General features: G+C 41.2%; 1 protein-coding gene across 2 annotated transcripts in view; it reads right to left on the minus strand.

Annotated features, from left to right (window-relative positions):
* LOC114158729 (bromo adjacent homology domain-containing 1 protein) overlaps positions 1 to 23,871 on the minus strand; it is a 48,339-nt gene that overhangs the window by 8,312 nt on the left and 16,156 nt on the right. Inside the window, exons 1-2 of one of the 2 annotated variants that reach the window (XM_028040511.1) lie at positions 20,773 to 21,996; positions 4,105 to 5,877 (exon numbers count right to left, since the gene is read on the minus strand). In XM_028040511.1, the coding sequence (XP_027896312.1) occupies positions 4,105 to 5,857 (1,753 nt within the window). In that variant the 5' untranslated portion in view covers positions 5,858 to 5,877; positions 20,773 to 21,996. Of the gene's footprint in view, positions 1 to 4,104; positions 5,878 to 20,772; positions 21,997 to 23,871 lie in introns of those variants that run through there. The other variant, XM_028040512.1, reaches the window with a different exon arrangement.

The following is a 23,871-nucleotide window of genomic DNA, read 5'->3' on the forward strand; positions in this document are numbered from 1 at the left end:
CAGAGCAGCCCCCCGCCCCCACCTTGGCTCTTCAGATCACCTATCTGTTATGCTAATTCCTGCATACAAGCCCCTGCTGATCAGAACAAAACCTACAGTGAGGCAGGGGGGAGTGTGGACTGAGGGGGCCATGGAGGCACTTCAGGACTGTTTTGAGTGCTCTGACTGGGAGATGTTCAAGGCAGCAGCCACTTACAACGACCAGATCAACATCGATGAGTACGCCATGACTGTGTCAGCCTACATCAACAAGTGCACAGAGGACGTCAGCATCACTAAGAACATTATCACCCGGGCCAACCAAAAACCCTGGATGACTAAGGAGGTACGGGAAATGCTAAAAGCACGGAACTCAGCCTTCAAGTCTGGCGACAAGGAGGCACTGAGGACAGCGAGAGCCAACTTGAACCGTGCTATCAGGTTAGCAAAGCGAACCCACAGTCGAAAAATGCAGGAGTTCTTCCACGACACCAGCAACACTAGAAGTATGTGGCAAGGCATAAAGGCGATCACAGATTACAATCCATCCTCCCCCCCAGTGGGTGAAATTGATGCTGACTTTCTAAATGGACTCAATAACTTCTTTGGGAGGTTCGAGGCACTGAACAGTACTCCGGCAAAGAAAACTGTTCCCCACCAGGAAGACAGCGAGGAAGAGGAGGCACTCTGCCTGGATACAGCCGATGTGTTGAAGACTCTGAAAAGAGTCAACCCACGGAAGGCCCCAGGCCCCGACAACATTAGATAGCATTTATTGTCATTGAACAGAATTCAAGGAAATTTCCATTTCCAACATACCTGGGCGGGTGTTCAGGGAATGCGCAGGTCAGCTGGCTGGTGTCCTAACAGACATTTTTAACACCTCACTGGACCAAGCCACAGTGCCAGCATGTCTCAAAACTGCCTCCATCATTCCGGTGCCGAAGAAACCTCAAGTCACCTCTTTCAACGATTACCAGCCTGTGGCACTGACTCCCATCATGATGAAGTGCTTTGAAAGGCTGGTAAAAGAACACATCGTCTCCAGACTCCCCCCCACATTCGACCCATTCCAGTTTGCCTACCGCCGAAACCGCTCCACTGAGGACGCTATCTCCTCCACCCTACACCTGAGCCTGGCTCACCTGGAGGAGAAGAACACTCATGTGCGGATGTTGTTCCTGGACTTCAGCTCAGCGTTCAACACAATCATCCCACAGCATCTGGCAGGAAAACTGGAACACCTGGGCTTCAGCACCCCCCTGCGCAACTGGCTGCTAGACTTCCTCACCGACAGACCTCAGTCAGTCCGGATCGGACAACACACCTCCGATGTCATCACCCTCAGCACAGGCTCCCCTCAGGGCTGCGTCCTGAGCCCTCTGCTGTTCACTCTGATGACACACGACTGCGCCCCCAGGTTCGCCACCAAGCACATCGTGAAGTTCGCGGACGACACAACGGTGGTGGGCCTCATCAGAGACGACAACGACCTGGACTACAGAGAGGAGGCGGAGCAGCTGGTGGACTGGTGCAGAGACAACAGCCTGATCCTGAACATTGACAAGACGAAGGAGATGATCGTCGACTTCAGGAAGAACCGGCCCAGCCACGCTCCACTGCTCATCAACAGCTCGGCTGTGGAGATGGTCAGCAGCACCAAATTCCTGGGGGTGCACATCACTAATGACCTCACCTGGACTGTGAACACCACGTCTCTGGCCAAGAGGGCACAGAAACGTTTGTATTTCCTGCGGAGGATGAGAAGAGCACACCTGCCCCCGCCCATCCTCAAGACATTCTACAGAAGCACCATAGAGAGCATTCTGACCAGCTGCCTCTCTGTGTGGTGTGGAGGCTGCAGCGCCTCCGACTGGAAGAACGTGAGGAGAGTGGTGCGGACAGCAGAGAGGATCATCGGGGCCCCCCTTCCCTCCATCCAGGACATTTCATCCCAGCGCTGCGTGTCCTGAGGCCGAAACATCGTCAGTGACCCCTCACACCCCCACCATGGACTGTTCTCCCTGCTGCCCTCTGGAAAGAGGTTCCGCAGCATCCGGTGCAGGTCCACCAGGTTCCGAAACAGCTTTTTCCCACTTGCCATCAGACTGCTGAACTCTTAACTGGACTGCACTTAAAATCTGGTCTCCACTTTATACCTTGCACATGTACAGAGCTAAATAACTTCTATTTTACTGTCAGTCCTGCACTTTATATTTTATATTTAGATTTATATTCATATTTTATACTGTATTTTATTTTATTCTGGAGTAACCTCACAACATTGGAACCTCAAAACACTGTCCTGAGCCGTATGCAACGAAATTTCGTTCTGTATACACCCTGTGCATGCAAAATGACAATAAAGTCAATCTAAGTCTAAGTCTAAATGTCTGACTGCTGAATGTAAATAATGACGCTTTTAATGCAAAGTTGACCATTTTAATGGACTTTTAATACAAGTTTTAATGACAAATAAAGCTGTTTTAATGCAATTTTTTCTTCTTTTTTAAATCCCTGAGCAGCTGAATTGGTCCAATCAATAAAACAAAGCAATCAGTTCTGACCCAGGCAAAGACAACCTGCTGTCCAACATTATCAGCTAACAGGAGCACGGCCGTGAATTTGCTCAAGGCTCGACGTTCTCCTTCCAACACATACACGGACAGTTGCAAGCATCTACAAAAAGTCTGCTTTTGTTTTGAAGTGTGCTAGGATCGCATCTTGATTTACCATGTTGAAGAAAACCCCCTAACCTGACAGATTTAAAGAAAGCGTCTTATTACAAGACGTGGTGGAAAAAACGTGGTAGATTTTACGTTCAAGACGGCAGACTTGCAATCTTTTTGGGCTCTCACAGAATTAAAGACGGTTTAAGGCGGTCATCAACATTTCTTCCATCCATTTAATTTAATTTTAATCTATTACAGATTTCCTGTCAGATTATTTTGATGATGTAAAAAACCAAAAACAAACAACAACAAAAACACTAGAATTGGGTTTAAATTTATTGTTAGTCTCAAAATTACACATACAACTTTAAATATATGCCCAACTATTTGCTCCCCTCTTTTTTAAGTGGCTTATTAACTTCTCCTCATTGACCACAACTAACAGCAGCTTTCCTTATTTTATTGTGAACAATGTGGTCATGGTCAGAGAGGCGGAGTAGAAAAAAAAAAAAAAGCAGCTAAAAAGCTGCCAACGTTTAAAGAAAAACCTAGAAGGACTTTCAGGGATCCTGAAGGATTATGGAACAACACCACTTACTTTGTCTTATCATAGGTAAAAACAGAAAGCTAAAACCAAACGCATAATAACAAGATATTACCTTTTTTATCATACCAGCTTTATTATACTTTTCCTCATTTTCTATGTTTTACTGCGATGCCTTTTTCTGGCACTTGACATATAATACAATAGTCCTAGAAGGATAAGGAAATATGGACGTTAAAGCTTGGGACCAAATTTGCCTTCCAAACTGTCAAGACCATAAGCATGCAGACATATTGGCTATAAAAGTCAATCTTTTATAGCGGCCATCACAAAGCCCTGAATTTTGTGAGCAGAGCTGAGACTGGCTCAGTGAGCTAGAGGGCCAATAATCAGACTCAATCACAGCCATTCTGTCAAGAGGACTGGCCCAGAATTTCAGTAAACTAATATGAGACGCTTGTGAAACCAAAACATTTTTATTCAAGGTAATTGTAATACATCTTAACTTCTAAATTTGAGAAAAGCTCAGTAAAAATCTAATAAATTCTGGTCATTCTAATTGGATAAAGCAGGAAAAGTTTTGTTTGCTTTAATGTCCCCAATTGCAGTTTTCTGGCCTATCTCTGATCTTTTAAAAGCTTGAGATGCTCATCTTGATTTTGCCTGAAAAGTCACTAAGTACAAATTTGGCAACAGTATCTGTTAACCTGGTGACCTGGTGGGTGGGTATGTCAGTCAGGCCTTTGTCATTGCAGACTAAAAGGCAAAAGTGGCTGATTTCCAGACCTTTGAAGAGGCAGATAAGATTGGTGGACAAGATCGGTTTCACATTTAAGTATTGGCCGATCACCAACTACCCAAAACTAAAAAAATCCGGGCTGATTCATCGGTTTTTGTTTTTTCACTCACCTGTCTTGATGCTGTGCGTACATCCGGTACAACCTGCACTAAAAGAACAACCGCTGGCCGTCACTGGAGGCAGTGCTCTGTAGCTGTAGCCACTGATCCCGCAGGCATCTCCGTAACAGGGGGAAGCCACAGAGTTGCAGAAGGCGGGGTGGCCTAAACCGGATGGGTGCGACACCTGACCCCCCAGGAGCTTGGATCCGGTAATGCGCCTGGGGTACAAGCCGGTGGAGCTGAAGTTGAGAGGCCGCGTGGCTAGGGCTGCTGAAGTCTGTCCAGTGTGCGTTGGGTGGGTGATGTGGACGTAGTAGCCGGGGAAGCAGTGGTCAGCGGTACAGAGGCATGGATGCGGGGTAAGGGCAAGTGCTCGGTGTGGGTGGGAATGTGTGAGAGATGGCGAGGTTACTAGGCACTCTGGCTTCACGGGGGTCATGGCTGAGTTTAGAGACTGGTCATCGGAGTCTCCGTACGGCTGCTGGCCGAGGAAGCAGGCCAAGCGGTGGCAGTACTCCACAGAACCCTCTGGGGGGCAGCAGTAGTATGGGCTCAGTTCGGTTTCCAGTTGCTCCTCCTTCACCTGCTTTAGCGGGAAACCTAGCATGCTACGAGACTGATACCCTGGTTTGGTCAGGCGGTGGGTGCAGTTACTCGTCTCCCACTCCACCTTGGGTTCAAAGTCCGCTTTTTTCTTGCAGGCTGAACAACCACTTGGTGGTGGAGGAGGCTTCTTGCCTTTCTTTTGCAAGTGGTGCTTGTTTTGGAGTTTGACGCTGTGGTGCTGCTTTGGGGTGAAGGCCGCGGCAAGAGCCGTAGAGTTGGACGTAACCGTTGCGGTGGGTGCTGCCTTTACTCTCTGCTTACTGGTGGCTGAGGAGCTTGTTAACTTCAGCAGGGCTGCAGCATTGAGTCCAGCTAGTCGTCTTGGTGCAGGTGCGTCTAAACACTCCTGACTCATCCAGACTCTTTCATCGCCCCGGCTGGTTTTAGCCTTCTTGTTCGGCTTAGGACTTTGGCACAGTTCAACCTTGTTGGGTGGAGAGACTTTACTAATGTTGCCTCGTGAGGCTTTCAGACTTCCAGGCAAAAAACTTCTGGCTGTATCCAAAGAAACCACTCCATCCAGAGGATCCTCCTGCCTCCTGGCCTGTTTGGCCACTGGTTGGGCGTCGGTGGGTCTTTCAAGCAGTAAACTATTCACTGCCTCAGCATTGAGAGACGCCAGTCTGCGCTTGCGTGGCTGCAAGTCTCTCAGCTCAGGATAGTCAGCCAGACCTTTGTGTTTTGATTTTAGTTTGGTTTTTGGTAGTGACTTTGCCTTCATCCTGTCTCTGGTTTTGTCCATTTGTGGTTTGGTTTTGGACCCGTCTTTTCCTCCTTTGCCTTTAGACCTGCCCTTTTCCCGTGAGCCTTCCTCCAATCGGGTAAGAAGAACATGGCAGCTGAGCTCCTCTGGATTCCCACCCCGACCACGCAGCGGGTACAACTTTCGGACCCGTTTCTTGTCTCGCCTTTGGTCAAGCTGTCTGCTCTCGTCTGACTTTCTTCTTCCTTCTTTCTTCTCGTTCATCCTCTTGGGCTCTTGGTCTTTCCTTTGTCTTGTGACCCCACTTATCTTCTTTGTCCTGCCGAAACGTAAGGTACGCTCAGGCCAGTCGCCGCCCATAGTGCCACCATGAGGCCAGGTATGGCTGGTGTCCCACCAGTCAGAATTAGTTTGGTTCTGCCTGAGGGAAGCGGTCTGCCTTGCGTGGGTCATCACATGTTTCTCCAAAGCGCCTAAAGAAAAGAAGCAGAGGTTAAGTTAAAACTTTTTGCACATACAACTGAACATTCGGCTTATATATCTTGAGAACTTGTTTTTTATTTCTTAAAGAGAAGATATAAAAGAGTTGAAGCAATACAAAATAATCAGTCAGAGACTGGATGGACAACTTTTCATATCAGATAACTTTCACAAATGCATCTCTGTGAACTAGTTAAAGTAGTTGTAATTGAAATACATTTCTGTTTTAGCTTTACAATATTTTTTTATTTTATCATCAAAATAAAAAAATAAAAATTATTGAAATATATCATTGAATATCACCATGTGTAATGAGTTTATATAGGGGTTTAAATACTGGTTTTAATTTCTGGAATAAATGAAGTTTCAAAGAATTTATTTACTTTTTTACAGTGTATCTGTATTGCCGTGACTCCAAAATATACAAAGCTAGGGGAAAGATTTGTCTTTATTTTGTTGAGAGACACAGATAACAAAAGCAAAACAAAGGCCTTTCGTACAGTTTTATGTAAACAACAGCAGCAAATGACTGAGTGCTTGAAGAGGCTTAGTAAAATGATTTTTTGGACATGACTGCATAGTGAACTCCAGCTATTAAAATGTTTCTGGTCCTGATTTCTATGCTTATGGTGCGAAATCTGACACACTCCCTTCTTATATTTATTTTGTTATTAGCCAGAATACACACACAGCATGTAAAGCAACAGCTTGTTAGGACCAGTTGTTTAGTCTCAAATGTTTATTGTGATAAGTGATTGACCAAACAAAAAGAAAGAAAAGAAAATCCTTCCTCAAATAATTTCTCTCAGTGGAGATAACTGAGACCAACAAACGAGCTGACTAAAAGCAAATTTAAATGGTTTCACATTTCTGGTGCCAACAATCAAAATAAATTACATCCACTAAAAACTTACAAAAGATATACATATAAAAAAAACAGCTTCAATAACTAAGCAATGGATCTACAAGACAAATTATGAGACTTGTTGAAAAAGAGATAAATAATGCCCATTCGTGAATCAATCCTTTAATATTGGGTAGAAGGTAAAGTGAAGTCATAAAGTGGAGGTTGTAAAGGTTGGTTGCCTAGCAGCCAAATGGGATGCTTTAAGACGAGTGAACATTGTTACAAAAGCTGACATTGTTGGTAATCTAATTTAATCAATACCGTCATTTCCTTTTTCATTTTGTTTAACGGCATTGTTATACAAAACACCTTTGGGTAAGTAGGCTCACCTATTTCATTCATCTTAAAGGGACAGCTCAGATTTTTCAAGTGAGGCTCTGGGGAGTTGTTACCAGAAGGCAGCGTTGTCTTAAGCAAACTCAAGAGTCCAGCTGAAGACTGGTCAAATCTGCAAAATGTTGTTTTAGTCACTGAAAATTTCGATTCATTTATTTTACACAACCCTATGTTTATTCCGGTAGTCTGTATGCTTAACATGTTTTATTTTCAGCACAGGGACGAACACAATTTGACACACAGTGACGTACACTAAATCAGGAAAAAGCAAAACAAAAAGAAAATAAATGAACTCCAGCCATTGGTAGTTTTATTTTCTAGATTTTGTGAAACAAGAGGTAAAAAACCAAAAACTAAACAAAAAAACCCAAAACACTAAAACTGGCGTCTGACCTACGGTGCTTTTATAAAAGATGAACTTTTTCCATAGTATGCATTTATTCAGTTTTTTTTTGTTTGCATTATAATGATTTTTGATTTAAAAAATAACCTACCTAATAAATGATGGCTGCGCCAGAGCAAAACACTTTTTCACTGTTTTTATTGTGAACTGCTTTAGTTTAGGACTGGATGTGAACTATTCTGCACAAAACAGTGACTTTTTATAACAACACATGTAGAAACATTAAGATTTTATGATGATCCAGTTCAGCTAAAATGCGTGTTTTGCTGGACGTGGTCTAAAAAAAATGAATAAAGCACCGACATGACCGTTTTTTGTTTTTCACAAACAAATGAAGCATAAAGAAAAATCTACTTCTGATTTTACTTCTCTTAGTCATTTTAGACTTTGAATGAGAAGAATTGTATCTTTCATTTTAAATTACTGAGATTTTATACAATATTGTTGATATTGACGCCCGGAAAAGTGAGGTAAAACATGTAACCGCTACCGAAAACAGAAAGCGTGCTCACAGGAAGTAGAAACAAATTACAAATATTGTTGAACAATTGACTAATCTTAAACATACTGATGGATGGGTTACTTGAGTACATATTAGACTTCAGTTGCTTAAATTTTTATTTTGGGTGGCTGAAATCATTTCTAGGATTGCCTGGAGTAGAGTTACTCTACAAATCTTACCTCCACAGAATCTTATTTTTTAAAAACCCAAAAATATCTTTTAAAACCAAACCAAACCAAACCAGTGTGACTTTGGCCAGCCAAATCCACACCACTGCAGATTGTCACGGAAATTCAGCACCTAAAGCTAAAAACCATAAAGGAAGTCTGGGATATGAAGAAAACGATCAAAAAATTGACGGCAGCCTGATATTCCTATTATTTTCATTCAATTGTCTTCGCTCTAGAGGGAAATTACAAAAACTGAAGTCCGTCCCCTTCAAGTGACAATGCAGAAATTGAGACAAACCTGCCAGTAAATGAATTTAAAGAGATCGTCTCCACACGCAGCACTGGAACAGGATTTCATGCTTTGTTGTTCAGAACAGACGCCACATTTATTGCCTCTATTTGAAAAGCTTAATTTGAGCTGTGTAAGGTCCGACTCTTATTAAAAGGCCCATCTGCTCTGTGTTATGGTAAAAAGCGCTAGTGGGTGGAGATAGCAAAAAGACCAACTGGTTAGTAGGTGTTTTAAATATCTCAAGGAGAGAAATGTTCAACACTAGAATGAAGAAAATGCTTCCAGAGAGTTGGTGGGTAAAAGATTTATGTGCTTTAAGGAAACAGTCGCTTACAAACACAGCTGTGAAATAGCAGCGGGCCTGTTTTCACAGAGCTGTGTGACCCCAACTCTTGTTGTAATGTCACGAGAGAAGCTATTTTTTAAAATACCTTCCAGAAACATTCATTCCTTTTCAACAATTCAATTTTGTCACCTCATTATTAAATACACTGACTGGGGATTAATAAGACAGAATAGCACATAATTGTGAAATAGATAGAAAATTATTCATTTGGAAATCTGTAAAGTGCGGTGTGTAAATATATTCAGCCCTTTGCTGCAGTTGGAGCTACAGGTCTCCCGCAGTACGACTCTTTCAGCTTCTGCCACAGATTCTCTACTAGAATGTGGTCTGGACTTTGACTAGGCCTTTCTAACAGATGAATAAGTTTTGATCTAAACTACTCAATTGTAACTCAAACCTTAGCACTATGCTAAGGTTTGTTGTCCAGCTGGAAGGTGAACCTCGACACCAGTCTCAAGTCTTTGACAGCCACCAACAGATTTTCTTCAGCCCTGGAGCTGAACGATAAGGCTAAAAAACCTATTACCAGATAATTGTTTCATATCATTTGATATCAATAATTTGATATCAATCAGTTTTTGTTTTAAATAACTGAAATACTGCAAAGCTGGCAACGTGATTTTTTTCTGTTTTATCCAGTTTCTTCTTGAGCTGCTGTACTAATTTTCTCCCTACATTCCACGCCATTATTTGCTTTTTTTTATTTTTGAGAAATTATGACGTAAAACCTGAAACAAGTTACTCAACAAGTTGTTGCTAGGTAACCAAAGAGTGAGTGAGTTAGTTGATACCGCCAACCTTGCTTAGCTAACCAGTAGAGGTTGAGCAGCTAAAGCCTTTCCTCTGTCTACATCCCCCAGAATGCTGTGCGGTTCTGCATCAGCATTCACTGAAAGCGTCAATTGATATTGATCACGTGTTCATTGTAATATACATTGTTATTGATTTATTGCCCGGCCCTAAACTTCCTATCTATGGCCTCATTCATCTGTCTTTTTCTACTGTGGAAAGATTCATCCGTACAGAATGATGCTGCCACTACCGTGTTTTATGAAGGGTTTGAGGCGCTTTTTGCATGAAGCCCAAAAGGTTTGAATTTAATTTAACATGACCAGAGCGTCTTCCTCGTGTTTTACCACATAAAACTTCAACAAAACACATCCAACATAGTGACTGTAACATAATAAATTGTTTAAAAACAGTCAACTAGTGTCACTTCTTTTTGATTGCACTGCATATTGACATTAAAAATAATTTTTTTTAATGATTTTATGCAAATATTAATTAACTGTAATTGGAATAGCGACTTCCACTGGACGGACCGACTGTCTCCTCTGTACGTTTGCAGACCTTTTACCAGTCTATAAGTCACTTACAGATTTTTGAACCACAAGCAAAAACTTTCTACATGATAGAAATGTACCTTCGTTCTACTTTCTCCTGGCTAATTATCTTTTTTCCCAACTTACAAGAGCTTTTTGTCCTATGTCATTATGTTCCATAATTAGTCTCAATAGGATAATGAAATCCTCCCCCATACAGGCAATTGACATGCATTTTTATCCTCATGCTCGTCTCTGTTCCCCCCTTGTTCGAAATGTGAGCAGATACGAATGCTGTCGTTAAAATTTGCTTAAATGAGCTTTAGCTCACGCCACTGTTAAGAACCAAAGAGAATCATGAAGAGGATTTCATTGTGTTTCAGGAGTTTTATCTGCGGCGGAGCAGGCCAAGAGCTGCCGACTGCTCAAAGTTCACAGCGGATCCAGATTTGTCTGCAGTGTAAACACATTACAGGCTAACAACTCCAGCTGGAAAGACAGCTCTTTACGAGTCGAGCGCTGGCAGGACTACTCAGACATGTTGGATTCTGTCCGCTCCAATCTGACCGGGCTTGTGCAGCCTGAACAAGATGAGTCCGGCGTAAATGTGCGAAGCTGGCAAAAAGCGAGGTGAATATTTAGCCGCAGGGCTTCTGAACCAGGTTGTTCCGGAGGGCTTGAAACTGAACCGACGAGATCCCAGACCGTCTGCATGGTGCCCCACCTTACTAAATGTTCACAATACCAAAACAGCTTCGGGAAACGATGCCCTCGCAATCTCCTCGCAAAGCTTTTCTTCTGAGTGTTTATGAGTATAAACAAAAAAACAGGTAGTGTACAGGTTGAAGCAGTTTTGTAGCAATGACATTTTTACCTCTTGGCCAAGATGTGGAAAAAGTATTCACACCTCATGGAATTTTGAGTGGTTTTGTCATAAAAATTTTTAAAATAAGCACATTAACGGGAAGTAGAAGGAATAGAGCACATGGGAAAAGTATGCCAACGTAAAATTTAAATTGTTGCAGCTCATTAGGAAAATCTGTTGACAAGACAATTACTGGTTGTGCACTCGTAAAACCTGGTCTTTATGAAAGAGTGGCAAGAAGAAAGTTGTTTGGGGTGTGGAAAAAAACACCAGAAATCTGATTTGCAGTTTGCTGTAAGTCATAGGAGAAGCTGAAGTTGAGTCCAACGGCCTTGTATCCTGCATGCAAAACAGGATGTGTAAGAAAACAAAAGCTGCTCAACATGCTGAGCGCTCCACAGTGAACCACGGTGGTGGGAGCATCATTCTGAAAATCTTTTTCCACTTCACAAACGGCAGTGAGCGATTTGAACTCAAGGTTTTGTCAAGGTATTTTGTGGTAACTATAAAAGTCACGATAAGAACTACTTGTTACTTCTTTTGTAGGTCATTGCGTGGCTGACACACCATCACTGCTATTGAAAAAAAAAACATTCCCATTTATAAAATTATTCTTTATGCTTTTTTAGGACACCAGACACATAACGTGTGACATTTTGTCAATAACCTCCCTACAGTAACTGAACTTGTTCAGATTTTCATATTTATTGATTCTCTCACTGAACAATCATTTGAAGAAAAAAGTAAAACTAACAATACCAACAATGTGGACACCTTTGTTTTTTTAAAACGTTATTAATTGGAATTTATTGTGACAATGATAAATCTAAGTTTTTATAAGTAATTTATCATGATAAATAATAAACAATATAATTAATACCCACATCTGTTTACGGGTATACACTACTTTGTGTTGATTTTTCCACATAAAAATCCCAACAACCTGCCTTGAGGTTTGTTGTAAGATGATAGAAGGTGAAATCATCAGAGCGAATAAACATTTCTGCAAGGCTCTCTAGTTTAGTGGTGTGACTTTGTGGGCTGAGAGTGACATTCGGGTCTCAAAGACATTTTTTAAGATGCATTTAATTTTCTTTTTCTTGTAAAATTAATTAAATAACCTGCCAGATAAATGACTCTCGGCACCAGAACAATCAATGCCCCATCATCCTCTGTTATTTCCGAGAGCCTCTCACATATCAGTCAATCACCAATTTCCAGTGTGAGCCCGACCCAATCAATCACTCCGTTTTTAAACCCTGACCGCAGCGATCCGCCGTCCAGCAGAGCCAATCAGGATGCATGTGCAGCTTAATATTTCACGCTACATCCTCACCCCCTGCGTGGTATTCTCTTGTGTGGAGGCTCTCTGACCAAAATGCAATTTAGTTCTTTAAACACAGTTGGGCCTGGTGATCCTCAGGAAGTAATTTCCCTTTTATGGGAAGATCAATGACCCTGTGCTCCGTCTCTAATTGGTTAGAAAGCGGAGCATTAGATGCTCTCAGGGCATCAAACAGCAGACGCACCAGGACTCCTCTGCTGTGCTCAACACAGTTTCTCAAGACTCCACTTGAGATCTAATGGTCTCGATGATAAATGGACCCTCTGTTAGGAAAACTCACCGATTTCTGATTATTGCAATGATAATGAAAGCAAAAAGAATCAAAACACGACTTCCACAGGGGTAGATGAAAACAATGCAAAAGTACCTCACCCCACTTTTCATTATGGACCATTATTAACATTTTTTTATATATTTTTATCATTTTACTGTAACGTCTACAGTTTATCTGGTACATTCACAGAATCCATGAATATTTCACAAAGGACAGCACAATATAATGTCATTAATAAATAAGCATGTGGTATTTATATGTGGGTTTCATCGCAGATATGTTCAGACAGATTGGGAGGTCCGGATTTAATCTGAGTAAAGACCGACTACGAAACAAAAACGAGTAGGAAATTTGCATATTAAGGGGTAGGATTATTATAAACAACAAGCATTTCATTTTAACAGATTAAGGTGTTTTGATCATAAGTTAAAACCACGGTAGAAATAATTATGATAAAGTATTTAGCATATTCTCTAAAAAAAACAAAAGCAACATGTTTAGTATAAATTCAGACATAAAAATCATGTTTGAACTTCTTTCTTACAGCCTGTGATTGGCTACAACAGAGTGGGTGGTTTAGAGATTTTTCTACTGTCATAAAGTACGTCCCATGTGATCAAATAACAGCCACAAATAAAACAAAATGTGTAAAAAAAAAAATTATACTAACAGTAAGTTTCTGGAGATAAAAATCGTACCAAGGCCTTCTGGTTTTACTGTTAGTCCTTATCTTTGCTGTTCCACAAGAACCGTCTTAGGATTCTTGAACAAGCTGTCGACATTTTTTTTGTTCCATTTTTAATATCATAAAGTAACAAGTAAGCAGATAAAAGTAATTAAAACGCAGCCACCAACTGACACGTTTACAAAAGCTTTCCAACTCATCCGGGTTAGTTAGTTCTACGGAGCTCCATACATGCCGGGTGAAATGGTACGCAAAAAGCATGATTCAGGAGGTAAATCTGAACACAAAATGTTCATATTTTCTGAAAATAATAGAAATTTGTTTTAATATGTTGCAGAATTTTTTAAAAATGGCCAGAATGGAAGAGCTTTAGTATGGTTTTGTCAATTAACAACGTCACATATAAGCAGGTTTAGACAATGGATACAAGGTTTCCCCCAGAAAACTTGCTACGCCCGGTGGTTGGGCGCGAGGGCAATCATTCATCCAGCGGCCCGTTGTGTTTTTGAATTACATTTTTTTTTAAAGTTGATAGAAAATTTGAAAATATCACTTGATAGTTATGTGTTATTGAAAAATTAATACCTGAACAGAAACTATAAATTCTTAAAAAATGCAAACATTTTAAAAAGACTTAAATAAATAAGTAATGCTAAGCCGGGTGGGAGCACAAGTAAAGCCTGGAGGCCCACCAGGCTTACAATACACTGAGGGAAACTCTGGGATAGATACAATGAAACCACAGGAACATGGTCAAGGTTGTTTATGAGCAATTCTCTCTTACCAAATGTTAGCACAGAATTGCTAATAAAAATAAACTTAAATCACTTTGGAGTTGTCTTGATGAAAAGACAAAGTGTATAAATTATCTCCCAGCTATCGCTAAAGTATGTTATTTGGGAAAATTATAGTTGCTTGTTCAGATATATTGAGGATTAGGAATGGATATCGATAAACACAGAATTAATCTACTTTCCTGGCCGTCTCAGTCCCTACACACATGAAAAAAGTAATTATAGTGTTGGATTTTTCTACAATTGTAACTGCAACGTTATCCTTTTATAATGAAATAGTTTATTTTAAGTATTTTTACCCATCTGTACAAGAGGCTCCAATAAATAGTGCTTGAACTACTTTCCTCTAATGTTGAGTAAAAACAGTCCCTCTGCATCTCCGTCTTGTTTGAAACTCCATCGCTCGGCATCCACACAAGCAGCTACTTCAAGACAAACGGCGTCAGACGTTCAAAACACGAAACTTCAAACTGCTCTGTGATCCGATGATGGGATCTGAAGCCAAAAGCCGGCGGCGCGTCAACCATCCCGTCTCCTCATTCAGGTTCAGCGAATTAAGAGAAAGTGACAGACATCTGGGCTCCACATCTGTCCATTATTGATTTGAGAGTCACCCCCGCCTGTTGGACTCATGGTGGCGCAGCAGGTTGCCGTCAGCTCGTGTAGCCGTCGCTACACTGTACGCGTAATGCACCGCCGGCTCACGCAATAAAAATGAAAAGCTGTAATTTCACAGAGGTGAAGAATTAAACCGAATCTGATATTGGTTTTGACATCTATCTGCTGGTTGCTGTGTTTAAAATACTACGTGAGTGTACATTTTCTGGTTTCTATGGTTTATATCTGCGTCATCTGACCTGAATATGACATGTGCACACTGAGCCTACACAGTGCATAACAGAACTCAAGTGCTTACCAGGATGGAGGCTCAACTAAATGATTAGAGCGGAGATGCACAGTAAAATCACCATGACTTCAGTAGCAGCTGTTAAAAGGAACAAGAGTCAAGACTTACTAAAACCATCGATTTTTTCCCCCATGTGACTAATTTCAACACTTCAAATTGAGATTTTACAGAATTGTACATACACAGTAAACAAAAAAACACACTAGAACTTTTTTTTCTCGTGTTCTTGGGTTACATCAGGCCAGCGGTTCCCAAAGTGTGGGGCGCCGCCCCTAGGGGAGCCGTTGCAGGAGGGGGAACGGGAAGCAGTATGGATGAAAAAAAAAAATGTGTTTCACTGTAAAGATAGAATAGAATAGAATTCAACTTTATTGTTATTGCACTGTCACAAGTACAAGCAACGAGATGTAGTTTGCATCTATCCAGAAGTGCTCTACAAGATATAAATATTTATTTACAAGACTATGTATGTATGGACTATAAGGGGTTATAGCAAAGAGATATAGATATTGGTTTGTAGAGTGTTTTGATGCAACCTGAAGTGTGAAATAAACTTCAGTGGAGTTTGAAAACAAAATATGTGTGTAGGTTTATGTCTGGTTGAACGATGTGTGTGCACAGTTGATTTTTTTTTTTTCTTTTTTTAGGGGGATTTTATTGTATTCCATAGCGGGGCCCACAAAATCGTTGGGAACCACTGCATCAGGCTAATCTTTTCTGTTTCAGATCAGTTAGATTTAGCAACATTTAATTCAAGAGCTAAATGACAGAAAAATCCAACTGATATGTTTACATACAATGAGATTAACAGACTTTAAAGCTGATGAGAGAGCACAGACAATGACATCCTGGCATTGGAGGGTTGCCCCTGATCGATTCACACACAAAAAACAATATTTATTTAATGCAGCCCTTCAAACAAACTGCTTCCAGTTTTACATAGAAGAAAAGAAGAAAAAAAAGATATCAAGCAGAAAACTGTGGACACCCACAAGTCTTCACATGTCCGGTTTATCAAATTTCGAGATTTCTGAAGGTGCCAACTTGATCTGATCAAAATAACAGCACGGGAACTTCCAGTGATTATGCTATTCAGACAGTATTCTGTTCAGAGATTAATGTGTTTTGGTGTGAAATTTGTGTATCAACCCCAGTAAAAGGGCAAAGAAGAAAAACCCCTTGTGAAAATAATGACTGAAGCTGGTGAGAGAAGTCGATTATCCTCAGCAAAATGAGTCCAGAGAAAGTCTAGCCAGACCTAATGCCAGAATGAAGAACAAAACAAAACTGCATACCAACATCTGGTTTCAACTGCATTGCATATTGAATTGTACTGTGAAAACTAATCAACTATTAACATTTTCCTTAAATTCTAATTTAAGGAAATTAAATTAATGGATACAAGGCGTTTACGGCTTCAAACGCTCTCCCTGAGTTTTAGCCATTAAAAACATATGTTCAGAGTCCATCCGTCTGGAGAAGCATATTATCAATATATCTAGTGTGACACTTGAAATATAATATCCTAATAAGTATTGCATCCAAGCAGTCGTTTGATATTGCAATATAGCACACACTGAGAACCGTTGCTGACTCTCATCCCAGCTGCTTTGCACTCAGCTGTGAACTGCGTCGTCCCACCCCGGCAGTCATGGCTTAACGACACCAACAGAACCAGAAAGCAAAGGCGAAACCCTACGGTTCTTGAACAAGGCGCCCCCCTTCTCCATGACTACATCTTGAAATCTCGTTTGTAAGCGCCACAAAAAGAAACAGCCTCATGCTGAGTAAGGGTCTTCGGTTTGCGTACAACGACGGGTTTGCCCATAAACGCATCCCCAGGTACACTGACCTCTTGTAGAGCGCCCATGCAAAGTGATTGCATTGTATTGTGTCCTTAGACTGTAATAGATATAGATAAATCAGTTCTGCTTTGGTAGAAAAGCACAACTGTCTCTTCTGGTTAGTCTTTTCAGAGAAAAATTGATCAAAATAAAAGATCTGCCAATAAAGATGGCTGACCGATCAATCAGCACACCCCTTTGTTAGTTCTCACTCAACAAAAGAGGAAGCAACAGCAGGGGAAAGGAGAGACTACAGAGGATATATGGAGTATAAACCACATAAGAGTTATAGTTAGAAGTCAGAGGGTGGGAGTGGGATAGCAAGAGATACATCTAAACTCTGACAAGCGAGAGGAGAAATGCAGTGTGTGTGTGCGCATTTCGCACAGATTGCACGAGATGACCTCATGGTCACACAGCTTTAATAACAGCAAAGTTCTTAAGAAGGAGAGCAATCAGGGAACATTTTCTTGTCAGGGTAACAAGTCCTGGTCGAGCTCCCCAGACCCCGTCCTGTGTAGGTAGAGGTTGCCAGGCAACGGGGGACGGAAAAGCATGCTGGTGTTTTAAAAGAGCAAAATAAAGATCATCTGCATTTATAAAATCAGCGTCCCTCAGATTACGCTTGTGACCGGCCCCCCGGCAGAAAGCCGTAAGCATTAATGACACTGAAAGTAACAAGTGCCATAGATGGAGGCGGTGGAGAGTTTCCAAAGGAACATGTGGACTTAGTGAAAGTGAATGATTAAATCTAGACGGAGGCAGAGAAACGCAGGAAGATGGGATTTGGTATGTTTGCTGTTTTTGAACGACAATTTGGACAGTATTCAAAACTGTGACTGGAAAGAATACTTAAAATACAGCAATTATTCATGTATCGACTCAATGAGAGAAGATGTTTTGAGTAACTCTGTAATTCTGTTCTTTATATGAATGAATGAAAAACTTTGAGATGGCTTTTTAAAGGCCTTTTTATTGTTTTATTTCACACCATTTTCAAGATATTTAAGTCCATTGTGATTTAAATTTAGACTGACAATCTAATCCAGCTACAGTAATCCATTTGGAAAATTGCAAAAAGAAATTTCAATGGATGGGCTGCACAGTGGCGCAGTTGGTAGCACTGTTGCCTTGCAGCAAGAAGGTCCTGGGTTCGATTCCCGGCCGGGGTCTTTCTGCATGGAGTTTGCATGTTCTCCCTGTGCATGCGTGGGTTCTCTCCGGGTTCTCCGGCTTCCTCCCACAGTCCAAAAACATGACTGTCAGGTCAATTGGTTTCTCTAAATTCTCCCTAGGTGTGAGTGTGTGTGTACATGGTTGTTTGTCCTGTATGTCTTTGTGTTGCCCTGCGACAGACTGGCGACCTGTCCGGGGTGTACCCCGCCTCTCGCCCGGAACGTAGCTGGAGATAGGCACCAACAACCCTCCCGACCCCATTAGGGACAAGGGTGAACAGAAAATGGATGGATGGATGGATGGAAATTTCAATGGCAGATTTTTGGTTTGAAATCTACATTTATTTTTTAAATATCTCAACCACCAACTTTGGTAGCAGATAGTTAGGACAATGATACCACAGTTTTCAACATTTTTACACATGAAAAAATAATCTGAAAAATATTTGTTAGTGGTTTAATACACAAGATTAAACATTATCATGAAAGTTATGGATAAATATTTAGAAAAGTTTAAAGCAAAGCTAAATTACAAAATAGTTTCCCAAGTTTAAACCTCTAATAATCAGATAAGACACAGCCTAACAGACAGGTTAGGCATTATTATAAATATTTTTATTACGCTTCATAATTATGCACTTTTATTTATTTATCCTATATAAAATAAATCAAAGTCTGTGGTTTTGTTGCGTCAAAACGTTAAAACATTGGAAGTGTGCGATGACCTCTTACAGTGCAGTATTTCTGACATCCCCGTACTCTAACATTCAATATAATCTCACAAAAGTAAAATTACTGGTAGTAGAGGATAAGACCCCAAGAATATATATTTTTTAAATTTGAATTCCTTAAACAAACTACAATAAGCAACTTTCAAGAGCAGAATACCATCACGGGTTCACAGACAAGGTTAAATACACATTAATAAATTCCTTTGGCAGAGCTGCTTCCTACTGTGCATCATGGGTCTTGTAGTTTTTTATAGCATAACAACACCGGACTTCTATTTCCATAAAAACAAAGCAGAGAGCAAATTAAGGCTGGCAGTGTGTTTCTCACAGTAAACAAAGCAATGAAAGAAGAAAGACAGACTAAATGTACTTTATAGTGTGTTATGGAAAATCTAAGACATTTTAATGCCTAAAATTGAAATTGGCAAGTGTATTTTGATATTTTAAGTCTGTCCTACTACCAGACATGCTACTCACTTCCATCATTTTGAAAGCAAATATGAGTTTTAGGTGCTCTGGGTTACATTTCTATCCTTCCTATACTGTGCATGACCGTTGTTCTGTAGGGGATTGCTTGGTATCGCCCAACCATGGTTGATGCAGTCCAAGAAAAGCAGAGACGAAGGAAGACAAGCCTGCTCACACTCACACCTGTGCCTGAATCAAATCAAGAGTCGCGGTTTGAGCCCCAGTCTGATTTATGTCTTTGGAGTGGAAATCAGAAACCAAAAGAGCTCAGAGGAACCCAATGCCAGGCCAAGAGATCTAGCAGATTCTTCCCAGCTGGTAGCCGGTTCAAACCTTAAAAACCTCAGTCTTGTGAGGTAGCAACACCTAAGAGATCGCATTTTTAATGGTAGCCGGTAAATTTCAGTCTAACTTAACAGATGACAGGTTTTCCCAGTGTGAGGCACGTGAAGCTAAGCTTAAAGAGTGGCTAGTGAAGGAATAGGTTAAAGGTTTGTGATGTGGTGAAGGAGCCTGGATAGATCAGCTTTGGTTTGAGTTCAGAGACTTTCCAGGAGCTCCTAATCGTGACTTCTGTTTTTCCTGAGATGCAAATATGACCAGACAGAGAGATCCATTCTTAAAAATAGGAAGGACAAGAGAACATGACATTCACAGTCAGATGTTTGTGGGTCACCTCATATTATTCATAATCAGCCCATATTGGAATTGATTTTTGTTTTTAGAAGATATTTGGCTCTGATTAAATCCTTCTTCTACCTCTTATTAATTTTTTAAAAACATTTATTGTGAGAGAAAAATCACTTTTCCGTTTCATTAAAGAAGAAAAAACGCGCGATAAGCCACCAAATATTCAGAATAGTTTGCACGACTAGAACAATAACCATAAAACAGTTGGCAGCTATCACGCCACCCTCATCATCACCCAGTATTACACCTGAAAGTAAACCTCATCTGCTCGGTTCTGCCCGGTAGTTTCAGACTTTCATGTGGAGCCACGTCAAACACCCGCAACGCACGCATCAAAAAAATCAATAACCGCCCAGGTGAGGCTGCTGAGAGCTTCTTACTTCACATTTTCCGTGCCAGGCGAGCTGAACCCGAGCCGCCGCGCTGGCTGGCTGGCTGGCTGGCTCGCCTGACACACACCGACCGAGCCTGAACCCAGAGGAGGCAAGAACCTGAAACATTAGGTCACCGCTCCGGTTTTCTCCGGGACTGTCTGTCTCTGCAGCATTGATCCGGATTGGGCTACAAGGCACAGACATTCACACGTTTGTATTTAGAGTGTGGAAATTGTGCAGACGCACAGGCCCAGTTCTACAGCAGGATGGAGAGTACAGTACAGCCTGACATAGCTGCCCATCTGAAGTAGCCAGCAAGGCTCTAAATACGGGTTAGAGAGAGGACGGTGGGGTGGTGGTGGGGAGGAGAGCGCTCTACCAAAACACACACAAACTAAAGGGCAGTCGCCCCTCTTCTGGTCTCACACTTATTATTGTTCGGGTTCAGTATTACTCACACGGCGGCTGGTGCGGTCGCGGTCCTGGCGGAGCTCGGCAGCGGCAGCCCCGTGTGTCGCTCCTGCTGCACGAAGCGGAAAAATGGGCTCCGCGCTCCGCTCCGCTCCTCTCCACTCCTCTCCGCTCCTGGCGGTCGGAGCAACTTCAAACATCCAGACAGCGACGCGATACACCGAGCTGCGTTAACTCCTTCCCTTTCCTCCTCCTTCTTCTTCTTCTTTTTTTTTTTTTAACAAGGCAGAGGAGGAGAGTGGGGGGGAATAGTGGAGGAAAAAAAAGCGTCGAGCGAATCCGCAGGGAAGGAGGGAGGCGAGGCGGTGGAGGTGGAGGGAGTCGGGACTGGTGCGGCGGCGGAGCTCCGCAAACTGGGAGAGCTGGGGAGGAGTGGAGCGGAGAGGACGGTCGGTGGCGCTGCCTGCGAGATCTTTTCTCCCTCTCTCCCTCTCTCCCTTTCCCCTGTTTGTGTGTGTGTGTGTGTGTGTGTGTGAATGTTTGCTCTTCCTGGTTGGGCTTCCGCAGAATGGCAGAAACTTAATCTAAAGGCAACCGCGCCAGCTTTACCGACCCAACAGCTGTTCCAGGGTCAGGAGTTGCGGGGCGACGGGGAACTAAATATGTGCGGGTTTCTCGGTTCCTCTCCACGATTTAGCGCTGCGCTACATGATGGGATGATTGGTATCAGGCCATTCTCCCCCCCAAGCCCCCCTGCACAACTACACAAAGCCTCACCCTGTCATTTCGTCGCGACCAAACCACTGAGAGTCAACCACCAGTGTCGAAAACACGTCCAGAGAAAAACACATTTAGTCCTATGTTACCAGTGTCACATGTGGTGGATGCATGGAAGATTTAAAGGCGCCTGGTGTCTCAGCGTGTGAAACTCCGCGCAGTGCTATTTTACTGTAAGCGTTAATGAAGGCCAATCCGTTCCCTTTAATTTGAGCGACAATAAGCTGGCATCGAAAACAAAAAAAATCCCACGACTAAATCTCCAAACCAAGACGAGTTTCTGTAAAAGGAAAATTCAACTGCTGTGTTGATGTAGCGAAACTCAACGAGTTCTTTCTTTCTTTCCACACTTTTGCTAACATGTCTTGCGCTGCAAGAATGATCACAAGAGCTGCAAACCCCTTCCGGCTCCGAGTAAGAGAGAAAACAAAATGTGATGCAGCTTCTTTGATGGCAATATTGTTTGAAATCCAACCAAAAGAAGAAGAAGAAGAAGAAGAAGAAGAAGAAGAAGAAGAAGAGGGAATTGCAAGGTCATCCCCATTATTGCATCTAAGCATATGTGTCTAACCCTTATCCAATTATCATTCAAATAAAAGGCACATCAAAGAAAATTCAGCTGTTTGATGTGTTTATAGCCCAAGAATGAAGAGATTTAGTAGTTTTGATGCGCTTTGTGGATAGAAAATAAAATCTGATTTTAGTGTTTTACCTCCCAGTTGGAAGCAGAACAGTGGGAAAATTTCAGAATAAGATCTTTGGTCAACTGAATGGAGCATCTGTTCGTTCCAGAATTTCACCAATGGAAACTGCATTGCTGTTCTAAAAAAATAGCAATAAATAATAAGAATTACAGGAGCTATGAATTCCTCTTTGCTTCCAAGAAGCCATTATTTCATAGAGTTTTCCAGGCTTTCTATTAGATTCTCTGTTTAGTTTTGTACTTTTACCGTTGAAATAGTACTTTTTAGGTACTTTGTGACAATCAGAACGTTATGACGTTATACAGTTTTAGTTAAATTTCCTCAACTTTTTCACACAAACTAAACAGACAACAATTTTTCTCACTTTTTCCTATTTTATAAGAAATTCTCCAACAACTGTCATTCTTCTGTTTCATCCTTCTCCAGGATAAAACAAAAATTCCCGTTTTCTCCTCCACGCGTTAACCTTACACCAACCGCAGACACAAAATGTTCACAAATGTTTTACGTTTGTCCAACGAGCAATTTAAAATGAATTTTTTCATTACATTTGTTTGGTGCGGACACAAAATTGTAAATGTTTCGCATAAAGTGTCTTTTTTTGGGGCTCAAATCATTAATTGGCCTGTTTTAAATGACTTAAAACTGAACGAACATCTGTAAAATCCAAGACATGAAAAGCTATAAAAGATGTTCAAAACTTTTGGAGAGGTGAAACAAAGACGGATTACTATTTTAAATTTGTGGCACTTTGGAGGTTAGGACTTTAGGGATTAGGAAAACCATGAACACTATTGATGAAATATTGGAATTTTATCGCCTATAACATTGTTAGAATCTCAGCCGATATCTTCAAATCTGTGTTCAAAAATAATGACGTGAGATTTGCTTGGTTTTATTCTGCCAGACTTTCTCTTCTATTATTCAAATTCATATTCAAAAACATTCAAAATGTGCGCAACATGAATGAAGGTGTGACGTAAAATTCACGCATGTTCCATATAAAGTGAGCCTTAATGAAAGGCTTTCAGTTTTACTCAGTGTTGTATAAAGTACTGAAATCTCAGAGTCAAGTAAAAGTACAAGTACCTCTCCAAAATATGACTTTGGTAAAAGTCGAAGTCACTGACTGAAATGTTACTTGAGTTAAAGTCTTAAAGTATCTGAAACTTCTTGTACTTAAGTATGGAAATTACTGTAAAAATGGATGTACTCAAGTAATGTAATGAAAAGTACAAGTAAAAAGTAAAACAAAGCAAATGCAGTTTGAATGACATTTTTTATATTTTGGTAAACTTGTCAAATACACTTAAAATAATGTACCCAACCAAGTGCAGGCAAAATTAAACCTGCTAATAGATATACCTGCAGGCATCATTTAGTTAAGAAAATTAGGTGCTTTACCAATAGCACAAGGTTAACTTAACCTGCTTTACAACTGAACCAGCTTCTTAGTAAACCCTCCAGGACAGAAAATACAAAGTTTTTGTAAACCTTAAGTTTTCCCTTCAAGTAAGGTCAGTGCTGAAAATGAGAAAAATAAATAGTACAGAAAATGCGGCCAACATGAAGAAAAAGAGCTGTTACGATTACTCTACTTCACAAATCAGTCAATCCTACAATCAGTAGGTGGTGCACACAACTGGTCATTATGCAAAAGAAAAA

Source organism: Xiphophorus couchianus, chromosome 15 (genome assembly GCF_001444195.1).
Source record: "Xiphophorus couchianus chromosome 15, X_couchianus-1.0, whole genome shotgun sequence".
NCBI lineage: Eukaryota > Metazoa > Chordata > Actinopteri > Cyprinodontiformes > Poeciliidae > Xiphophorus > Xiphophorus couchianus.